The following is a 20,947-nucleotide window of genomic DNA, read 5'->3' as shown; positions in this document are numbered from 1 at the left end:
CCCGCACTGGTGCATCAATTAGATACAGTTTCCAGTGCTGCTAAATATTGACCTTCTTAAACTGTATTTTAATTGTTATGATTTGTTTTTTTCACTTTTTTCTTTATGCAGTCATATATAAATATGATTTTGTTTCATGAGTTTTCAAAAATATTTATATTTCATTCATTTGGAAATTTTAAAAAAAGATATAATATAGTATTACATATTTTAAAAGTCTAAATTCATACATGAATTATTTTGCTGTCATACTGTACCTTTTCACACTTTGCAAAAATCTGCTGCTTGTAAGGTTTATTTTGATTTAGGGACCTGTTTAGTAAAAATTAGCATGTAACCATGAAAGGCATGACTGCATGCACTAATTCATATGCCAACGACATACCTCAATGTGGAATGGGAACTGAGTGGGTTATGGGAGGCAAATGGGTATGGATTGCATATTGAGTTAGCAAACAGTACTTTACTAGTGCACGGTCACAATTGCTGGTGAGACTCCTAACCTCCAATCCCCCTGAAGCTCCACCCCACCATACACACACTCTCTGCCTCCTGGTGCTTGCCAGCATTTGCCAGGGTATCCTTGGTTGGTTAATTGGGTCAGGGGCGTGCAGGATGAAGCCTCTGGGTACATCTGTTCAGTCACTGGCCCAGGTGCAAAATGGAGACTCTGTCCCCTTTTATTGCACTTTTGTAAAACGATCCATTGGTCTGATTGTTTTTAAAGCAAATTTTAAAATTAAGATTAATAATTTTAATCATTCTAGTATCAGTATTGATATCAGTGAGATGTGAATCTTTTTGTGGGTTATGAGACCCCCCACATTCTCTAAAGTACTGTCTTTTTGATGAATGAAAATTATTTTGCTAAAATATAATGCATGAATATTAACTTAGATCTTTCATGACATTACTGAATACCATAATTGAAATGTCCTGTCTAAACTTTCAGAATTTCAAAAGGGAAGAGCAGAACTTTGTGGTGCAAAATGAAATCAACAACATGTCCTTCCTTATTACAGACACCAAATCCAAGATGTCAAAGGTACTTGGAGCATGCAGTATTTTCACTCTTGTGAAGAATAACAGTGTTTCAAATTATATCCAAAAACAATACCATTCATGTTGGCTATAATACTCCTTGCAAATGACAGTTCTTTAAATAACGGCAGGTTTCATGGCTTACTGGGGCAACAGTCAGTTTCTGTGGCACTTTGCAAGCCCTTTGAATTCAACATTTTGCTTTCAATGTTGCCTAACAAACAAAAATTACCCACAGAGCTGTGCACTAGCTTTTTCCTGCAGTTACTATTTCTCCACAGAATGATTTGCATGGATTTTAATTTAAAAAAACAAACAAAAACTGCATGCCTTGTTGCTTTTTCCTCTGTTTCCCTGCCCTAGAGAATGCATCCACGGTATGCATATAAAAGTACCTGCATTGTTGAACAATGTTGGCACTTTTACTGCATACATGTTGGACAGTATTCAAAGCCCCCATTTACACAGGTGAAAGTGATTTTTTTTACCCATGAAATGGCTTTACACCATTTTCTTAATGACTACAGAAGATGATGGAGATGAAAGACTCCAGAAGAAATTGGAGAGTCATGGGATAGGAGGTAGTGTCCTATTGTGGATTAAAAACTGGTTAAAAGATAGAAAACAGAGAGTAGGGTTAAATAATCAGTATTCTCAGTGGAGAAGGGTAGATAGTAGTGTTCCCCAGGGGTCTGTGCTGGGACCGCTGCTTTTTAACATATTTATAAATGATCTAGACATGGGAGTAACTAGTGAGGTAATTAAATTTGCTGATAACACAAAGTTAGTCAAAGTTGTTAAATCGCGAGAGGCTTGTGAAAAATTACAAGAGGACTTTACGAGACTGGGAGACTGGGCATCTAAATGGCAGATGACTTTAAATATGAACAAGTGCAAAATGATGCATGTGGGAAAGAGGAACCTGAAATATAGCTATGTCATGCAAGGTTCCATGTTAGGAGTCACCAACTAAGAAAGGGATCTCGGTGTCTTTGTTGATGATACATTGAAACCCTCTGCTCAGTGTGCTGCAGCGGCTAAGAAAACAAATAGAATGTTAGGTATTATTAGAAAAGGAATGGAAAACAAAAGTGAGGACGTTATAATGCCTTTGTATCGGTCCATGGTGCGACCGCACCTCGAATATTGAGTTCAATTCTGGTCACTGCATTTCAAAAAAAGATATAGTGAAATTAGAAAAGGTACAGAGAAGTGTGATGAAAATGATAAAGGGGATGGGACGATTTTCCTATGAGGAAAGGCTAAAGTGTCTAAGGCTTTTCAGCTTGGAGAAAAGACGGCTAAGGGGAGATATGATGGAGGTCTATAAAATAATGAGTGGAATGGAATGGGTAGATATGAATCATTTGTTTACTCTTTCCAAAAATACTAGGACTAGGTGGCATGTGATGAAGGTACAAAGCAGTACATTTAATACAAATTGGAAAAAATGTTTCCTTAACTCAACATGTAATTAAACTCTGGAATTTGTTGCCAGAGAATGTGGTGGTGGTTAGTTTAGCAGGGTTTAAAAAAGGTCTGTATAGCTTCCTAAAGGAAAAGTCTATAGACTATTATTAAATTGACTTGGGGAAAATCCACTGCTTATTTCTGGGATAAGCAGCATAAAATGTATTGAACTTTTTTGGGATCTTGCCAGGTATTTGTGACTTGGATTGGCCACTGTTGGAAACAGGATGCTGGGCTTGCTGGACCTTTGGCCTGTCCCAGTGTGGCAATACTTATGTACTTAGCTACTTATGGGATTCTTTGTGCGTGTGAAAGACTGTTCTATATCAAGATACTTATGTAAAATTTACAGAAAAGTACCTGTTTTATAAACACTCCTTTGCACGTGTATATAATAGGCTTCTGGAGTGACCCTCAGTAGCAAATAAATTCTCTTGCACAAATGTAGTCTATGTGTGTATGTAACACAATTCCATCCCAGCTCCACCCAGACCACACCCCCAGATACAGCTACACATAGTCCTCCCGAATTCTCTATATGAGGCTAGATTCTATATATAGCACCTGAAAAATCCACATGGAATAGGCATATTCTCTAAGTACTCCTACATTATTTAGAATAGGTTTAAATTTCTACACAGTATATAGAATATGCCGAGTTCCTTTCCATGTGACCAAATATGGTCATGCCCATTTAGGCCACGATTTAGATGGCATAAATCCTAACGCCTAAATTAGGCACAAATCGAGTATATTCTATAATAATGCGCATAGATTTTAGAAATGCCCATGCCTCGCCCATGGTCATGCCCCCTTTTCAACTATGTGACTTAGGGCCCCGCTTACTAAGCCGTGCTTGAAGTGTGTTAGTGCTTTTAGTGTGCGCTAACCATTAGCGCGCGCTAACTGTGTAGGCACCCAGAATATTCCTATGGGCACCTACACAGCGCATGCTAATTTTGTGCATTCGCTAAAAACGCTAGCACACTTTAGAATTTAGGTGCACCATGTTACAGGATACACTTAGGGTTTTTTTTTTAACAAAGGCGCAGCAGAATTTGTGGCATGCACTAAATGCTACAGACTCCCATAGGAATAGATGTGTGTCTCTAGCATTTATCACATGCTTAATTTTAGCATGTGCTAAAAATACCCCCTAGCGAGTTGTGTATGTAAATCTAAATTAATGGCAATTAGTGCTGATAATTGCTTGTTAACATACAATTAACAGTGCTGATTAGCTAGTTAACCAATGAAGTTACATACATTGTTATAGAATACACTTCAATTTCCATGCAGAAATTAAGGCGCTATTTATAGAATCTCAGGGATAGCATCCAAAATTGTGCACCCAAATTTGGGCAAACACCCAAGTTATGTTCACAACTTTAATTGAGTAATGAGACCTTAACTAGCAATAATTATGGGTGTTAACTAATGATTGTGGTTAATTGACTCCAATTAGGATTTGCACGTGCCTCTGGCTGCGCACCATTCCATAACAGCTGGCGTGTATCTGAAAAGGGGGCATGTCTGGGGCATTCCAAAAAGTTACAGAATACGGCCTGAGCATGCCTAAGTTAGGCACCAGCATCTACACCTGGTTTTTACCAGGCATAAGTCCAGTGCCTAAAAGCTCAGCGTGGACTTTGCACTAAGTATGATTCTATAAAGTGCACGCAGCCTTTGGAGAATTGCACTTAGCGTCGGTGTTTTTGGGCACCATTTAGTGTATCTAGTCCAGTTTGTGTAAAGATGGTAGAGTGTTTCAGTGCACCTACATTTTACATGTGTATACAGCAGGATAATTTTGTAAAACATGCTTTACATGGAGAAAGTCTTGATAGGTGGAGAAGGGATGTAGTTCATTTGATTTGACATCTTAAGTTGAGAGAAGTTGAAAAATGAAAAAATCTACGACATTAGGTTAACTTGACTCCCTAACCTTATGATTTTCATTGTTGTTGGGCTGTGTTATCTTCAGGCAGCTGTTTCTGATCAGGAGAGGAAGAAAATGAAACGAAAGGGAGACAGATACTCCATGCAGACATCTTTAATTGTAGCAGCACTTAAGAGACTGTTGCCTGTTGGATTAAACATTTGTGCACCAGGGGACCAAGAATTAATTTCATTGGCTAAAAATCGATTTAGCCTGGTACGTATTTAGTCGATTTTGCTTTAGTTGTGAGTGCTGTATGTATACTAAGATGTGAGCAATAATGGAATTAATGTAGTCCATAGATAATAGCACTCTATACAGTATGACAGCTCATGTCTTGTACCTTTAATGAAAGTTAGCTCAGCCAAAGCATCCCATTAAAATATTGCTAACAATTGCAAACTCAGGGATATATATCTTTCAAATAGCTGCAACTAATGATGTGAAAAGTACAAAATCTCTGACAACTATTGCTCAATCTCTGATTTATTGTAAATTATACTTTAACAATAATCCTCTTATACCCATAAACTTACTCATATATTCCACACCTCATACTCCCCCAACACCACATGCGTTCAATCCAAAAATACCCATACACATTACAACAAATATCCCCTTAATTTAAACTTTTAAGATGCTGCATGGCACCATTACAAAAACAGGGAGATCATACATCTGTAATCAGGATATATTGACAAACCAGCAAGATGAATAGTTCTTATAACAGAGTTAACATATATATGTGAAAACCAAGTCTTTGAATCAAACTGTCCCGTGGATTTTATCACGTACACATCTACTACTATATCATTCGTTGAAGTTCTCACGCATTCAAATGTAGTGATACTGTCCTTCCTAGTTGTAACAGTTCCTCAACTCCTTTAATCTTCTACCGTTGTCCACAACAATTGTATTCAAATCAATGTGATTCTCCACCGTAGTTGCTTGGTACCCTGTCTCGATGCTACTTAAGTTAAAATATTGCTGGTATGTTTAGCTAATGATTTTTATGACATGGTGATAAGGTCCTAAAGTTTTTGTAAGCCTTTGAAAAAGTATACCAGAGTTTTATCTTGAGTTCCTTGTCAACCGTGAAGGGCTACTTTTTACGGGCTCTGTTTACTAAGGTGTGCTAGCATTTTTAGCGCGTGCACAAAATTAGGGCGTTCTAACTGTGTAGGCGCCCATAGGAATATTGTGGACACCTACACAGCGCACGCTAAAACCACTAATGTGCCTGTAGTGTGGCTTAGTAAACAGGCCCTAGATATGGTGCCTAAAACATTGGCACCGATCAAAAACATGCTTAGACATATTTTGTAAACCATGCTAAAGGGGATGGGACGACTTTACTATGAGGAAAGGCTAAAGCGGCTAGGGCTCTTCAGCTTGGAGAAAAGGCAGCTGAGGGGAGATATAATAGAGGTCTATAAAATAATGAGTGGAGTTGAATGGGTAGATGTGAAGTGTCAGCTTACACTTTCCAAAAATACTAGGACTAGGGGGGATGCGGTGAAGCTACAATGTAGTAAATTTAAAACGAATCGGAGAAAAAGTTTCTTCACTCAACGTGTAATTAAACTCTGGAATTCGTTGACAGAGAATGTGGTAAAGGCGGTTAGCTTAGTGGAGTTTAAAAAAGGTCTGGATGGCTTCCTTAAGGAAAAGTCCATAGACCATTATTAAAAGGACTTGGGGAAAATCCACTATTTCTGTGATAAGCAGTATAAAATGTTTTGTACTTTTTTGGGATCTTGCCAGGTATCTGTGACCTGGATTGGCCAATGTTGGAAACAGGATGCTAGGCTTGATGGACCTTTGGTCTTTCCCAGTATGGCAATACTTATGTATGTACTTATGACAGCCCTAAAAGCCAATAGTAAAGTTACTTGCGTTAGTGTTAGCCCCACACATGTCCAGCCCATGCTCTGCTCCCATTACACCCTCTTGCATTTACTGGCTATGCAAGTCAGATGCACCATTACAGAATAGTATTTAGATTCCTTGCTAGCCATTTTGCAGGTAAGTGTACAATTAAACGCATAAGTGCTGGTATTCTAAGCATATAAATGCACAAGAGGCACATAAATGCAGGTGTCTAGATTATAGAACTGCCCTTCGTATGTCAAAATTTAGAGCCATCATTCATGTGCCTAGCTTAAAGGCCTAATTTAAGCACTTGTCTAGGCTCTATATATGGTGCCAAAAAATCATTGCTGAAAAAAGTGCTATTCCATAAGCCATGCTTAAAGTTAGGCGTAGTTTATAGAATAGCGCTTAACTTTAGGTGCAGCCATTTACACCAACTGAAATGTGGTGTAAATGTATGCATCTCTATTGGGCACATTATCCCCATTATTCTACAACAATGTGCATTAATTTTAGGAATGCCTCATTCCACCCATGCTGCCCTTCCCATTTCTGAATCCCCTTTTTCAAATCGTGTGTATAATTTAGGCGCAGATCATGTACATAAAATTCAAATAATTTTCATCAATAATTGCTTGTTAACATACCAATTATTGGTGCTAATTAGCTTGTAATTTAGCTAAATTGGGCACACAAATAGGGCGCACACCCAAATTATGTATGCAATTTTGGCGACTTTTACAGAATTATGGGGTTAGTGCTGAAAACAACTGCCAAGCTCCTAACTTTTATTCTTGCCCTAAATATGACTCTGTTGCTGTCCACATTTTAGGATCCTTAATTTAGGAGTTTAGTGAAATTTTGAGCATAAATATAGGTACTCAGCCCTTGCAAATTTTCAAGGTGGCCAACTGGAACCTAATCCTCAAAATTAGAAGTATAAACCTACTGAATATTGGCCTCTATTTATTTAGCAGTATTTCACTTTATGTATAAATGTATTCGGACTATGTAGATAAAAAAGGAAATAGTGTGGCATGATTATTCTCATCTGACAATATCGCAGTAATTAAGAGGACTAGACAGCACTAAGGATGAAGTTCTCAATGTAGGCTACCTTTAAGATATGTTATTTTACCACCAACTTTGCTATTTTATGTAACGAAACCTAGTACTAATAATGAGCTAACTGTACAATAACATGCCTTAATGGTAGCCCGTGTCGATAATTTTCCTCCTGAGCGTTAATGCATCAAAGTCCATGTGACATACCATTAAAAGCAATGATATGTATTTCCTACCAGAAGGCATAGACCATCATATCATGGTGCATTCTTCCATGCCCTTTAGTACTTTATATAAGAAATCATTGACCAGATACGTGTGGGAATGACTTTATAAAACTGTCTCCAGAGTGTTTAAAACTCAAGTGGGCTTGTGTGGACTAAAATTTATGGGCCCTGTTTACAAAAGCACACTAGTGTTAGTTAGCAGATTTACCTCAGTGTTCATATTCACATAACCCTTTATAGAAAAGTAGTCATCATTTACAGATAGCAGCATCTGTTGTGTAACATCTTGTACCTAAGAGTAATACAATTTGGCAATTTTTGCCATCATGTTATATTAAGGACTGTATCATAGTGATTTTCAATATAAAATATAGTAACATTTGATGAGGGATGGTAATTTTAAAATTGTTAACCAGACTCAGGCACTCAAATTGAAAAAGTTACAGAGAAATCAAGACAAAGGTCAACTAGAGTCTGTCCAGCTGATATTCAGACTGCAGGAGACAGGCCGGCTAAATCCCATGATCAGTGCTGAGCCCATATATTCAATGCTGGGCCATTTTCGGTGACTGGCCTTGAATATCTGGTATTTGTTTTGGCCGGTTTCAACTTAACCAGCCAAGTCAATATTCAGCTTTGGCCTGTTAAGTTTATAATGGCCAAAGATAGGCCTGCTATTTGAGTGGCCCAATTTGGCTACCAAATTCAGCCAGTAATGAGCTGAATATTTGTGGCTAGCTGGTTATATCTCACGATATAGCCAGTTAGCTGCTAAGGGGGAGTTTCTATATATATGGCACCTAAAAAATTGGCAATGAAATAAGTGCCGACTAAGCATATTGTATAATCAGTGCCTATATTTGGGCGTCGATTATAGAATATGCTTAGTTGATATTTCAGCACCTAAATCTAGGCGCATCCATTTATACCAACAAAAACATGGCATAAATCCCAGTGCTTAGATTTAGGCACACTGGGCCATATTCTATAACTAGGTGTGTAAATGTTGGAATACCCACGAAATGCCCATTTCTCTGCCTATAACCACGCCCCTTTTTGCCCAGCATGTATTAGAAGTTCCGTGCACATTGTTACAGAATATGCTTAGCGAGTTGTAGGCCTAAGTTCTAATCAGTTCCAATTACTGCTCATTATTGCTTGTTAAGTGCTGTTATCAGCACTGATTAGCTTGTTAAGTTACAAATATTGTTATAGAATCCGTGCAGATTTCAGCGCAGATCTTTAGGCACACTATATAAAATCTAGGGGTAAGTGCTAATATTCAGCAAAGATAACCGGCTAAATATTAGCACTTAGGGGGTCTTTTACTAAGGTGCCCTAGCATTTTTAGCGTGCGCTAAAAATAGGCATACACTAAATACTAGAGAAGCCAATTTATTCCTATGTGCATCTCTAGCATTTAGCGCACGCTAAAAATGCTAGCGTGCCTTAGTAAAAGATCCCTTTAGCTGGTTAAGTGCTATTTGACTGCTAAGGAACCATTCCTGGCCAGTTAAATAGTGCTGAATATAAGCTGGGTTGTGATTGAAGTAAGAATCAAACGTACACATTGTTGATTCCCAGCTTTCATCATGCAAAGATATCTCATCTGCTGAATGTTTTTGCTTCAATACTATATTTTGCTTAACAGAAAGATACAGAGGATGAAGTCCGTGAAGTTATTCGCAGTAATCTTCATCTACAGGGAAAGGTAAGCCAAGTTAGTGTGTTAAAAAGTGTATTGATATGAAAAAAATGGCCAATAAAATAAATTATGCTGTTTTTGCCTCTTCAAAAGGTAGAAGTGTTGCTTTAAATGAAAACTGGCACTATTGTACAGATCTGTCTTACCAATATGGGCCAGCTGATGTGTTCTAAATTATCCAAAGTCATGCCAATGTAAATATACACTAGGGATGTGTTTTCATGACAATAGACTAGTTATTCCACATCCATCCAAGACAAGATGGGAGTTGACGTGTTCTAGTGCCTTCTACTGTCTGGCACCTGCTCTTTGGAACTCTCTTTCTCATTGTCTCCATTTTGAGACATCGTATTTTCTTTTTCAGATATTGCTAAAGACTCATATTTTCTGCTTAGCATTTGGTAACTGAGACTTTTTTTTTCCGTCTGCATGCAAGAGGGCTGGCGTTTGGTACAACCATGAGATTATTGTTTTATTCTTGTAGTTGTATGATTGTTCTTTCCTATCAACTACCGGAGTTCCTTTTCCACCTTTTATCTTTTGTATAATTTGAATATTTGTATACTCCATCGACTCGATATGAATAAAATTATATAATAAATTTATAAATGATACAAAAGTTGTTCGCTGATAATAGTGCATACTCAAAGAGTGAGCAGGACCACTTTAACCACCTATAGGTACCTCGGCAAACTTTTATGGATGCCCTGCACCCCAGGACCAGTGGCACAGATTTCGTAGCTCCATGCCAGCCAAGCCAATTCTCACCCCCCCCCCCAAAAAAAAAAAATGCAGCATAAATGTTGTTTTGTATCCATCTATTCAACATGTGACATCTAAAAGGAACCATGAACGATCTTATTCTTAACAGTCAGCTTTCTTTTGGAATTCTTTCCCATCAAATTTAAGAGCTGAAATTTCCTATAAATTATTTTGCAAGAACCTTGAAACTTTCTTATTTAATGAATATTTGGTTACAAGTACAGTTTAATAGATGTGCACTTTGTAGCTGCATTGTGTAATCTGTGTAACCTGTATAAGTTCAGTTTAATAGTTTTTTTGTATTTTAGATGTATGCTGTAACATATTCTGTGTATCTCTATTGTTTATTGTAGATAATGTCTTCTTTTATACACTGCTTTGAACCAATGGAGGAATTAGTGGTTAATAAATGCCAGATTAGGTTACAGTGTTCCTTCTTTGCACATAGTACACACTCTGTAAGAAGAGTGCACATTTGTAATGACATTCGTTCTGGGAAAAAAAAGACACAAAGAGGTTGATATTCAAAGCAATTTGAACTGCCAGGAGAGACCAGATAGTGTCGTTGAATATGTTCAGTTAGCGACTGAGCTAAAACTGGCTATTTTGTGTGCAGTCTGGGGGTGGGGTCGGCACTTATGTGGTTAAGTGCCGATGTTCAGTGCTTAACCACATAGAACACAGTCCTATCTTTATGTGGGCCACCTTATGGGGTTAATTGCTGAATATTGCAATTAACCGCATACGTTTTAACTGGCCACGTATGCCCGGAATGCTGGTGCCCAGCCATGACCCGTCATTGAATATCCAGGGGTAAAGCCAGTGGTGACCAAAAAATTGCTGTCCACTTCTAGCTGAATATCTATCTTCAAAATTTTCAGGCTGCCTATCCCAAATAAACAGGAGGTGCACTCAACTGCTAATATTGAAGAGAAATGACTTTCCTTTTCTAAATAAATGTACAGATTTCATATATCAGTTGACATTTGAAAAGGATATGCTGCACATGTATGAAGTTCTGTTCACTGGAAGTCTTTTTCAGTAAAATATTTCTGTCCTATTGTTTTCCGAAAACAGTGCCTTCAGGTTTAAGTATAAACCCATCAGAAGAGTTCTGATTTCTCAAAGGCTGTCTGTCATAATGGGCCTTTGGAAAAAAAACAAACTGATAAATGAACCCAAAATCGACTTGATAAGCTTGAAATTAATCTTAACTGCTACTATATATTTATTTATATTTATTCAATGATTTATGAACTGTCCTCCCAGAGAATGAATCATCCAAATGTAGCAGTTTGACATATGATTGAGTACTGATCAGAAAACAACTTCCTCTGTGTACCATAATTCTACCATTGTCACTTCATGACTTCATGACCATTGCAAAAGCATTAATAATCCTTCAGACTGATAGCCCTCTTCTCTTCCAATTCGAGGAACGGACAGTGGAAATCACAACTAATTGGAAAGTTAAGTTTTGCTTCTGGCCTTTTTCAAACTTTCCAGTGCTTAGTATATAGTATATTTGTTAGTTTGGTTTGGTTAGTTTGGTTTTTTGAATGAAGGAAGACCAAATTTTGCAATTCCGGGAGGGAGACGGCCCCACATTTTTTCTTCTTTGTTTGGGGGGGGGGGGGGGGGGGGGTCTAATTTTGAATCAGATGTTTTGGAATATAAACAAATACATATAAAAATATTTTCTATTGCAAACCGGATTTATAGCTGTGAGATATTACATAATTTAATTACATTTTCATTCGCACCAATATAGGGGGCTTGAATTAAGAGAGTACCATGTGATGTATAGAGCTTAGAAGTGAGCCATTTTTTAGCGGCTAGACTCCCTGAAAATTATGCTCAGCTGTATGTACAGCCTACACTGAACTCTCTTTTCAAGCAGTACATAAAACAGAAAATCTCCAGCCATATTTTTGGTGGAGGCATATATTCCAACACATCCGATCTTATTATTTGTATTATTATTCTGATGTAGGATTGACTGTTTTTTGAACTTTGATATTACATTGTCTCTCCTGTTGGAATTTTTCATTATACTTATTTTGAAGAAGCAATATTGCATGTTTCTGGGTATGTTCCACTATTTATTAAAGCATTTGCAAACAGTTCAGATTCCAGGGATTAGGTTTTTAGGAGGTTTGACAATGAGAGGCCATGTGATCCCTTTTTATGCTAATTATCATTGGCTACCAGTTGAATATAGACCTTGGATTAAGGAATTAACCATTGCATATCATTTTGCTTAAGCGGTATGTTCCTACTAGGGCTTTGTGATCTAAGGATGCTTCATTGTTAGTTCTTTCAGGTTTGGCTCAAGCACATTTATCATCAACTAGGGAGTGTGGGTTTTATTAGTATGCTCCATTATTGTGGAACCAACTCCCTATGGAGAATCGTGAGGAAAAGTCATATAAACAGTTTAAAGTAAAATTAAAAACATAATCTTTTTTTTTTCAAAATGTTTGAGCCAAGCAGCTTGATTGTTGTGAGCTGGTTAGATAACCTGCAGGTGTGGATGAGTTGAGGAATGATGGGAGATTGGATGTGCGTACTGTGTTTGAACCTATCCTAAACTTTATGCTGTTCTTTTCTGTTTTATTGAATTTTATTGTAAACCACTCTGACTTTGTATTACAAATTAACATGGTATATCAAATGTTCTAAACTATTAAACCTGCCCCCCCCCCTTCCTCATACCTCTTAGTTTTCTGCAGCCACCTAAGGCATCTGGGCGAGATTTGCAAATTCTACGGCTATTCTCTAGCATGTTTATGATGTAAAGTATATCCATTGTCACTTAAATTGTGGAAAATCATTCTATATGGAAGAAGACTAATAGGATAATTAAAATCTCATTATCACAGTCACTCAGATATTTATATATAATGATGTCAAGCCACAAAAAATCCCCTTTAAATGTGGTCTTTCTTATGAGTGTACTGATGATTGCTCAACATATCATTTATATGCAAATTGCCTAGAATAGCAGGCTGGCTTAAGCAGCTCAAATTCAAACAGTGTTATGCATTCAGTGCTAATACTGAATTCACATGCTAAAGCATGCTTAATTTTATATTCTCTTTTGGCCTGCCTCAACCATTTTTCAGGCATTTTGGTGCACTACTGTTCACAGCCTCAGTTCTTTTATATATGGTAAGCATATTTTCTCACCTCTTTAAGAGCATCAGGATTGATCTATTTTGCTGAAGTCTTTTCTTCAGTGCTAAGACTTTGAATGTTTGTCTCTAAGAGCTTGTATTTGGAAAGTCATTTGGTATACAGGTTGCTCAAAAAGAGAAATTCCGTGGCAGTGATCACACTTTGTAACAATAATTAATTCTGTATCTGCAGAATAACAGAATATTAGGAGAAAATCCATGCACACATTTGCAATCTGTGCCTTGCCTTGCTATGCTGCAAATATTTTCATTTCAGAGTAGCTACTGGCACACTACACTATCTACTCATTCTGAGCATTTTTCAGTTTGTTTAATTTCCAGTTCATTGCATCAAGGTTACATTGCTAGTGCCCCCATTAAGATGTTTGCATCACATCTCGCATCACTGCTTTACAATAAAGGTACTTAATAACAACTTTACTTCATCTTGTGCTTTTATCCAGGCATCTTCCTCCCACTCAGATTAATGAATTTTTCCGTATGTTGAGTTCTTCAGAGAACATTCTAGAAAAAAAATTGACAGCTTGGTATATTAATAAAATCTAAACTTTGCCCTCCTAGGGACAGAATGAGAGGTGAAGGGCATTGTCTAGCAACAGTGGTACCAGTAATTATTATAATATACAGTGGTGGAAATAAGTATTTGATCCCTTGCTGATTTTGTAAGTTTGCCCACTGACAAAGACATGAGCAGCCCATAATTGAAGGGTAGGTTATTGGTAACAGTGAGAGATAGCACATCACAAATTAAATCCGGAAAATCACATTGTGGAAAGTATATGAATTTATTTGCATTCTGCAGAGGGAAATAAGTATTTGATCCCCCACCAACCAGTAAGAGATCTGGCCCCTACAGACCAGGTAGATGCTCCAAATCAACTCGTTACCTGCATGACAGACAGCTGTCGGCAATGGTCACCTGTATGAAAGACACCTGTCCACAGACTCAGTGAATCAGTCAGACTCTAACCTCTACAAAATGGCCAAGAGCAAGGAGCTGTCTAAGGATGTCAGGGACAAGATCATACACCTGCACAAGGCTGGAATGGGCTACAAAACCATCAGTAAGACGCTGGGCGAGAAGGAGACAACTGTTGGTGCCATAGTAAGAAAATGGAAGAAGTACAAAATGACTGTCAATCGACAAAGATCTGGGGCTCCACGCAAAATCTCACCTCGTGGGGTATCCTTGATCATGAGGAAGGTTAGAAATCAGCCTACAACTACAAGGGGGGAACTTATCAATGATCTCAAGGCAGCTGGGACCACTGTCACCACGAAAACCATTGGTAACACATTACGACATAACGGATTGCAATCCTGCAGTGCCCGCAAGGTCCCCCTGCTCCGGAAGGCACATGTGACGGCCCGTCTGAAGTTTGCCAGTGAACACCTGGATGATGCCGAGAGTGATTGGGAGAAGGTGCTGTGGTCAGATGAGACAAAAATTGAGCTCTTTGGCATGAACTCAACTCGCCGTGTTTGGAGAAAGAGAAATGCTGCCTATGACCCAAAGAACACCGTCCCCACTGTCAAGCATGGAGGTGGAAATGTTATGTTTTGGGGGTGTTTCTCTGCTAAGGGCACAGGACTACTTCACCGCATCAATGGGAGAATGGATGGGGCCATGTACCGTACAATTCTGAGTGACAACCTCCTTCCCTCCGCCAGGGCCTTAAAAATGGGTCGTGGCTGGGTCTTCCAGCACGACAATGACCCAAAACATACAGCCAAGGCAACAAAGGAGTGGCTCAGGAAGAAGCACATTAGGGTCATGGAGTGGCCTAGCCAGTCACCAGACCTTAATCCCATTGAAAACTTATGGAGGGAGCTGAAGCTGCGAGTTGCCAAGCGACAGCCCAGAACTCTTAATGATTTAGAGATGATCTGCAAAGAGGAGTGGACCAAAATTCCTCCTGACATGTGTGCAAACCTCATCATCAACTACAGAAGACGTCTGACCGCTGTGCTTGCCAACAAGGGTTTTGCCACCAAGTATTAGGTCTTGTTTGCCAGAGGGATCAAATACTTATTTCCCTCTGCAGAATGCAAATAAATTCATATACTTTCCACAATGTGATTTTCCGGATTTAATTTGTGATGTGCTATCTCTCACTGTTACCAATAACCTACCCTTCAATTATGGGCTGCTCATGTCTTTGTCAGTGGGCAAACTTACAAAATCAGCAAGGGATCAAATACTTATTTCCACCACTGTAAATTATTTAAATATTTTAAATGTATGCATCTAACAACAGTTTCACAGAGCACATTGAGAAATTATAGGCTTGGTTTACCAGCCATCTGGGCTCTGTAAGGTAAAAACTGAACTGCCAAGTTATCCAGTTCCAGGAAAGAGATTTGAACATGTATCTCAGTGCATGCTAGTATTTGTACTCCCTGGCTCTACCCATTTGAATCAGCACTCCATGTACCAGAACACGTCGTTGGAGTTGTCAAAAATCCATGACTTGCCTAAAATCTCCCTCCTTGGAACTGGATATGTTGTTAGCTTTCTGAATATCTTGTGATATTTAGGTTGTGCTGAATAGCCACTGTCATCATATGGAATATTCAAGAAGTATTTCAAAGGACTGAGGATTCTGGACCATGTTGGTCACTATCAGCTGCTATGCTACTGCATTACAATGCAAGTTTCATATGGAATTCTAGCTACACAGGAAACTTATTGTTCTCATTACATTATACATTATATACAATTCAGAGGAAGAACAAAGGTGTTAATTACGGTACTTCTACTGCATTCAGAATCCAAAATTATTCAGATTATTTCTGTAGAAAGAGATACCAAATTTGCACCAACACAAATGCACTCATATTGATGAGGGGGCAACTACAGAATACAGTACTGTTATGTAATATATCTACTCCATATACTCCTCCACATGCCCTTTGTTCTTCCAATCAACATTTGCTCATTACCCTACATTTCTGAAAAAATTGGTTGTTCTCATCTCGATCGTCCAGCTTAAGAGTTGATTGCCCATAACTTTGGAATTCCTTCCCATTAGAGCTCTTATCAGAACCCTCATTTAACAAATTTAAGGCTGTGTTAAAAAAACTACTGTTTCTCCCAAGTCTTTCTTTCTAACATACACCAATATTATTTGAAGTTAATGAACACCATAGTTGCCCTTCTGCAGCAGTTCCACCTATGTCTTGTTTTTCTTTCACTCCCTTCCTCCCTGCCCTTTTTTGTTTGTAAAATAGATTACCTTCCTTAGCACAGGCAGCAGAAGAATCCATGAACTGATTACTAACTGAATTGAGTGATGCTGGATGACCAGCCCCTCCATTAGCCAGTATATGTCTCATCACAAAGCAGAACCTGGCAACAAACCAGAAACTTTCCTCACCAACGAAAAACCACAACAGTCTTAATAGAACTATAATTTATAACAAGGTGAATCTCAGGTTCCTTTGCTTAACTTTGAAGACTGTGCTCATTTCTCCATGTTCATATTAGATCGTATTTATCTAAGCAGAAAGGAACAAAACAAACACAGTGAAGAAAGAATCACGATGGAAAACAAGGGAGGGATCCTGGATTCATCTGCTGCGGCTAAAGGAAAGAAAATTATCAGGTAAGACATAATTGTACCTTCCTTAGCACAAGCAGCAGATGAATCCATGAACTGGTGGGATGTACCAAAGCAGTTCCTAGCAGGGGAGGGAACCCATTGCCCCCCGAACCAATACCGCCGCTCCAAGAGAAGCATCTGACCTGGCAGCCACATCCACTTTATAATGTCTCAAAAAAGTGTACAACGAGGCTGCCCAACAGATCTCATCCAGAGATAGAACTGAGATATCCGCCCACAGAGCCGATTATAACCTAGTAGAATGGGCATGTAACGCCTCCGGCGCTACCTGGCCACACAAAAGGTACACTGAGGAAATCATATCTTTGATCCATCTAGCGATAGTTGATTTTGAAGCGGGGACCCAAAAGGAGAACAAATAGTGGTCTGTCAACCGAAACTCATTAGACATCTGTAAGTAGTGAAGTACTCAACACACATCCAAAAATCAAAGCTTCCCGAAATCCGCAGGGTAATCCTCCACCCGAAAGGTAGGAAGAAAAAGAGGCTGATTAAGATGAAAAGGAAGATGATCTTTGACAAAAAGGAGGTAACAGTCCTCAAAGTCACCCCAGATTCCAAAAATTGCAAAAAAGTATCATGACACGACAGGGCTTGACTCTCCGAGACCCTATCTGCAGACACCATAGCCACCAAAAACACTGCTTTTAAGGTGAGATTCTTATCAAAAGCCTTACATAAAGACTCTAAAGGTGCCCCTTGCAACACCCTAAGGGCTAAATTTAGGTTCCATGCTGGACAGGACCAAAGCAAAGGGGAATGCATATGAAGCACACATCACAAGAAGCTCACCACATCCAAATGAGCAGCCAAGGAAGTACTCGACACTCAGCCCCGAAAATAGGCCAGGGCTGCAACCTGTACTCAAAGAGAATTATAGGCTAACCCTTTCTGCAAACTGTCTTACAAAAAAGCCAAACGTTGAGCCACCAATGCCTGAAAAGTTGACCGAGTGTGAGCCTCACACAACACAACAAAGGTGCGCCAAACACGGGCATACTCCGTTAAGGAAGATCACTTGTAAGCCTGCAACAAGATTGCTATTGCTACATCCGAATAGCCCTTTTATCTCAAACGCGCCCTCTGAAGAGCCAGGCCATAAGACCAAAGCGGTAGGGATTCTCTATCTGAACCAGCCCTTAATGAAAAAGACCGGGATGTACCTAGGCTTTTTTATTTATTATTTTTTATGTTTATTTTGTTTTATGTATTTTATAGACTCCTGAGTCAGGTCTTACAAGCCAAAAACATCTTGTGTCGAGTCATTTTGAAAGCATTTAATAAATTCAACATTACACCATTGATTGCTTTTGGTCAACTCTACTGTATTGATCTGCCCATATGGTGTGAAGCATACAGAACTTCTTTATTTCTCTGTCTCCATCTGTTGGTAGACATAACCCACAGGTTCTGGACTGGTCAGGTGTGACTCAAGTAAAGAAAATTAGCATTTAGAACTGAGGGGTGGATATTCAAAGTAATTTAAATGGCCAGGAAAGGCTACTAGCTATTTAAATTGCTTGGTTAAGGCTAAGTGGCGATATTAAGTGACACATAACCAGACAGTACTGCTGAATATTTCCGCTAAACAGTTATCCCATAACCAGTGTGGTTAGGAGCTCGTTGGGGGCAGAGGTTGGGCAGAGCGGCGACCTAGCCAGTTAGCAGTGATATTCAGTCTGCTAACTGTCTAGGCAACCACATAAAAGCCCCTTTACCAAGCTGCAGTAAAAGGGGCCTTGCGGTAGCATCGGTGTGTGGATCTGCCACGTGATGAGGACCCTTTTACCACAGTGGGTAAAAAGCCCACAAAAAATGGCCATGTAGTAAGTAAACTCTTGCCACACTGCCATTTCTAGGGGAGCCTTTACCTAGGGTTACCATATGGCTCCAGAAAAAGGAGGACGGATTGAGCCAGCCGGGTTTTACTTCCATTGCTTTGAAAGCAATGGAAGTAAAACCCGGCTGGCTCAATTACTTCCATTGAAAGCAATTGCTTTCCATTGAAAGCAATGGAAGTAAAACCCGGCTGGCTCAATTCGCCCTCCTTTTTCTGGAGCCATATGGTAACCCTACCTTTACCGCCATCCATAGAGGTGATGGTAAGTGCACCCATGCTAACTCGGTGGTAAAAGTTACACCTAAATTCCAGGAGCACCAGAAATGGTATACACTGGGGGTGTCACTACCACTGGCACCTGCATAAAGCTGTCGGTAGTGCTGGATTGCAGTGCGTCAAGCTCATTGCTACTCGGCAACCCTTTAGTAAAAGAACCATAAAATTAGGACAGAAAAAAAGGCTATCTGAGCACTGGTCTGCATATCAGTTGATGCCTGGTCAACCTCTGAATAGTGGCTGATAATGTCCAACAGCCCCCCCCCCCTTTTTCGTCCCCCTCCCACCTCTTAGTACTTCAGAATCCTCCCTTAAGATCACCCCCCCAAAGAAAATCTAAACTGGCCTCAGCCCCACCCCCATAGCCTCCCTGGGCCTACCTTTGCGAATCCCTAGTGGTCTAGGGGGAAATGAGCAGAAACAATACCAACTTGCTCCTGTCCAGCACAGCCTGCTCTTCAAAATGGCTGCCGCAACCTCTAGCAGTAGCCTTGCAGTTCTTCAAGTATCAACCAGCTAATTTCTCCATTATTTTAATATACATTTTTTAAAATGTGCATTAAAATTGTTTAGTGCATGGTAATCAAGTTAATGCATGTTAATTTTTAGGATAGTGTGTATTAAATCAGTTTTTCCCTCAGAAAAGCCCCCAATCTGTACAAGTATTTTTTATGGTGTAATAATAATAAAAAAAATGTGCTTACTTCTTTCATTGTTGCAGCAAACTTTACTGGATTGCCCTAATGCAGGAAGTTTGATTATCTACGCCTAATTTACTAACCTCCTATATTCAGCCAGCATTTTCAAAAGTGCTGATTGTTACCAGCTGAATTTTACCTGGATATTTAGTGCCAGATCTAATCTGGGCTCCAGCATTCAATATCCAGGTCATAGCTGGCTGCCAGAACTTATGTGGCTAATGATGATATTCAGATTGGCACCCAAGTAAGTGTCTCGATTAAATTAGAACAACATTTTTGCTGCTATAACTCTGGCCGGGCACTTGTTAATAGATGAATTTCGCTGCCCTCTCCCCCTCCCCCCCTGACCACCTTAGGAATAAGCAGATAATGCCAAGGCAGTCACACCAGATTTTTAGTAGCATTATACATCTAAGTGCTGCTGAAAATCCTAGAGATGGCCTGCTCACTGTGATTTAACCAGCAGGAGCTTCTCTTTATAATAAGACCTCCTTAGCCCACACCTGCTTATGCTATCACATAAAGTTCTGGCAGTGAGATCTGCACTTTCCAGAGTAAAAGAAGGTAAATCCACTAACCTCCGAGGATTTAGACTGTACTACAGCACAGAACCAGGAACTTGGGCTAAAATGATTAGTACAGACCTGGTTAAATCATTCTGAATATCTAGCCCTAGATATTTTTGGTTGTAGTAAGCTATTACTGTGATGCTTTATATAACTGAGAAAATTAGTCATTAATTTGTCAATTTTGAAAGTATTAGAGAAGATTCCATGGGTGCCCAAATGCTTTACTTCTGTATAGTAATTTACCATTTATATTTTCTATCAATAAGATGTACGCTGTTTGGCACATGTAACATTTCATCTTTAGTTTACCTGTTTTCTTTGGAATTGTATTTGCTTCCACAGTTAGCGGATCCTGCCATTAGGTGGCATATGGCACTTTACAAAGATTTACCAAACAGGACTGAAGAAACCTCAGACCCAGAGAAGATTATAGAAAGAGTATTGGATATAGCTAACGTGCTTTTTCATCTGGAACAGGTCAGATATCTCTTTATAATGCCTGTCTTCTTATGAACAGTCAAGGAAGTTTATTATGGACTCTGCACTTATGGGGTGATCACCTTGCATTTTTTTAACGTTACTGTAAAAGTTAAAAAAATATATTACTGACCACTATGGTTCTGGAAACTGAATCTGTTTTAAATCTAAGACTTCCCTGCT

At 39.1% G+C, this 20,947-nt stretch overlaps 1 protein-coding gene across 1 annotated transcript in view; it reads left to right on the top strand.

The window, feature by feature from the left end:
* RYR2 (ryanodine receptor 2) overlaps positions 1 to 20,947 on the top strand; it is a 908,577-nt gene that overhangs the window by 618,701 nt on the left and 268,929 nt on the right. Inside the window, 4 exon segments of the mRNA XM_030194683.1 lie at positions 953 to 1,045; positions 4,496 to 4,666; positions 9,266 to 9,325; positions 20,630 to 20,764. Coding sequence (XP_030050543.1) covers positions 953 to 1,045; positions 4,496 to 4,666; positions 9,266 to 9,325; positions 20,630 to 20,764 — 459 coding nt within the window.

This window comes from Microcaecilia unicolor, chromosome 3 (assembly GCF_901765095.1).
Source record: "Microcaecilia unicolor chromosome 3, aMicUni1.1, whole genome shotgun sequence".
Classification (NCBI taxonomy): domain Eukaryota; kingdom Metazoa; phylum Chordata; class Amphibia; order Gymnophiona; family Siphonopidae; genus Microcaecilia; species Microcaecilia unicolor.
This window is presented reverse-complemented; position numbering and strand designations above follow the sequence as displayed.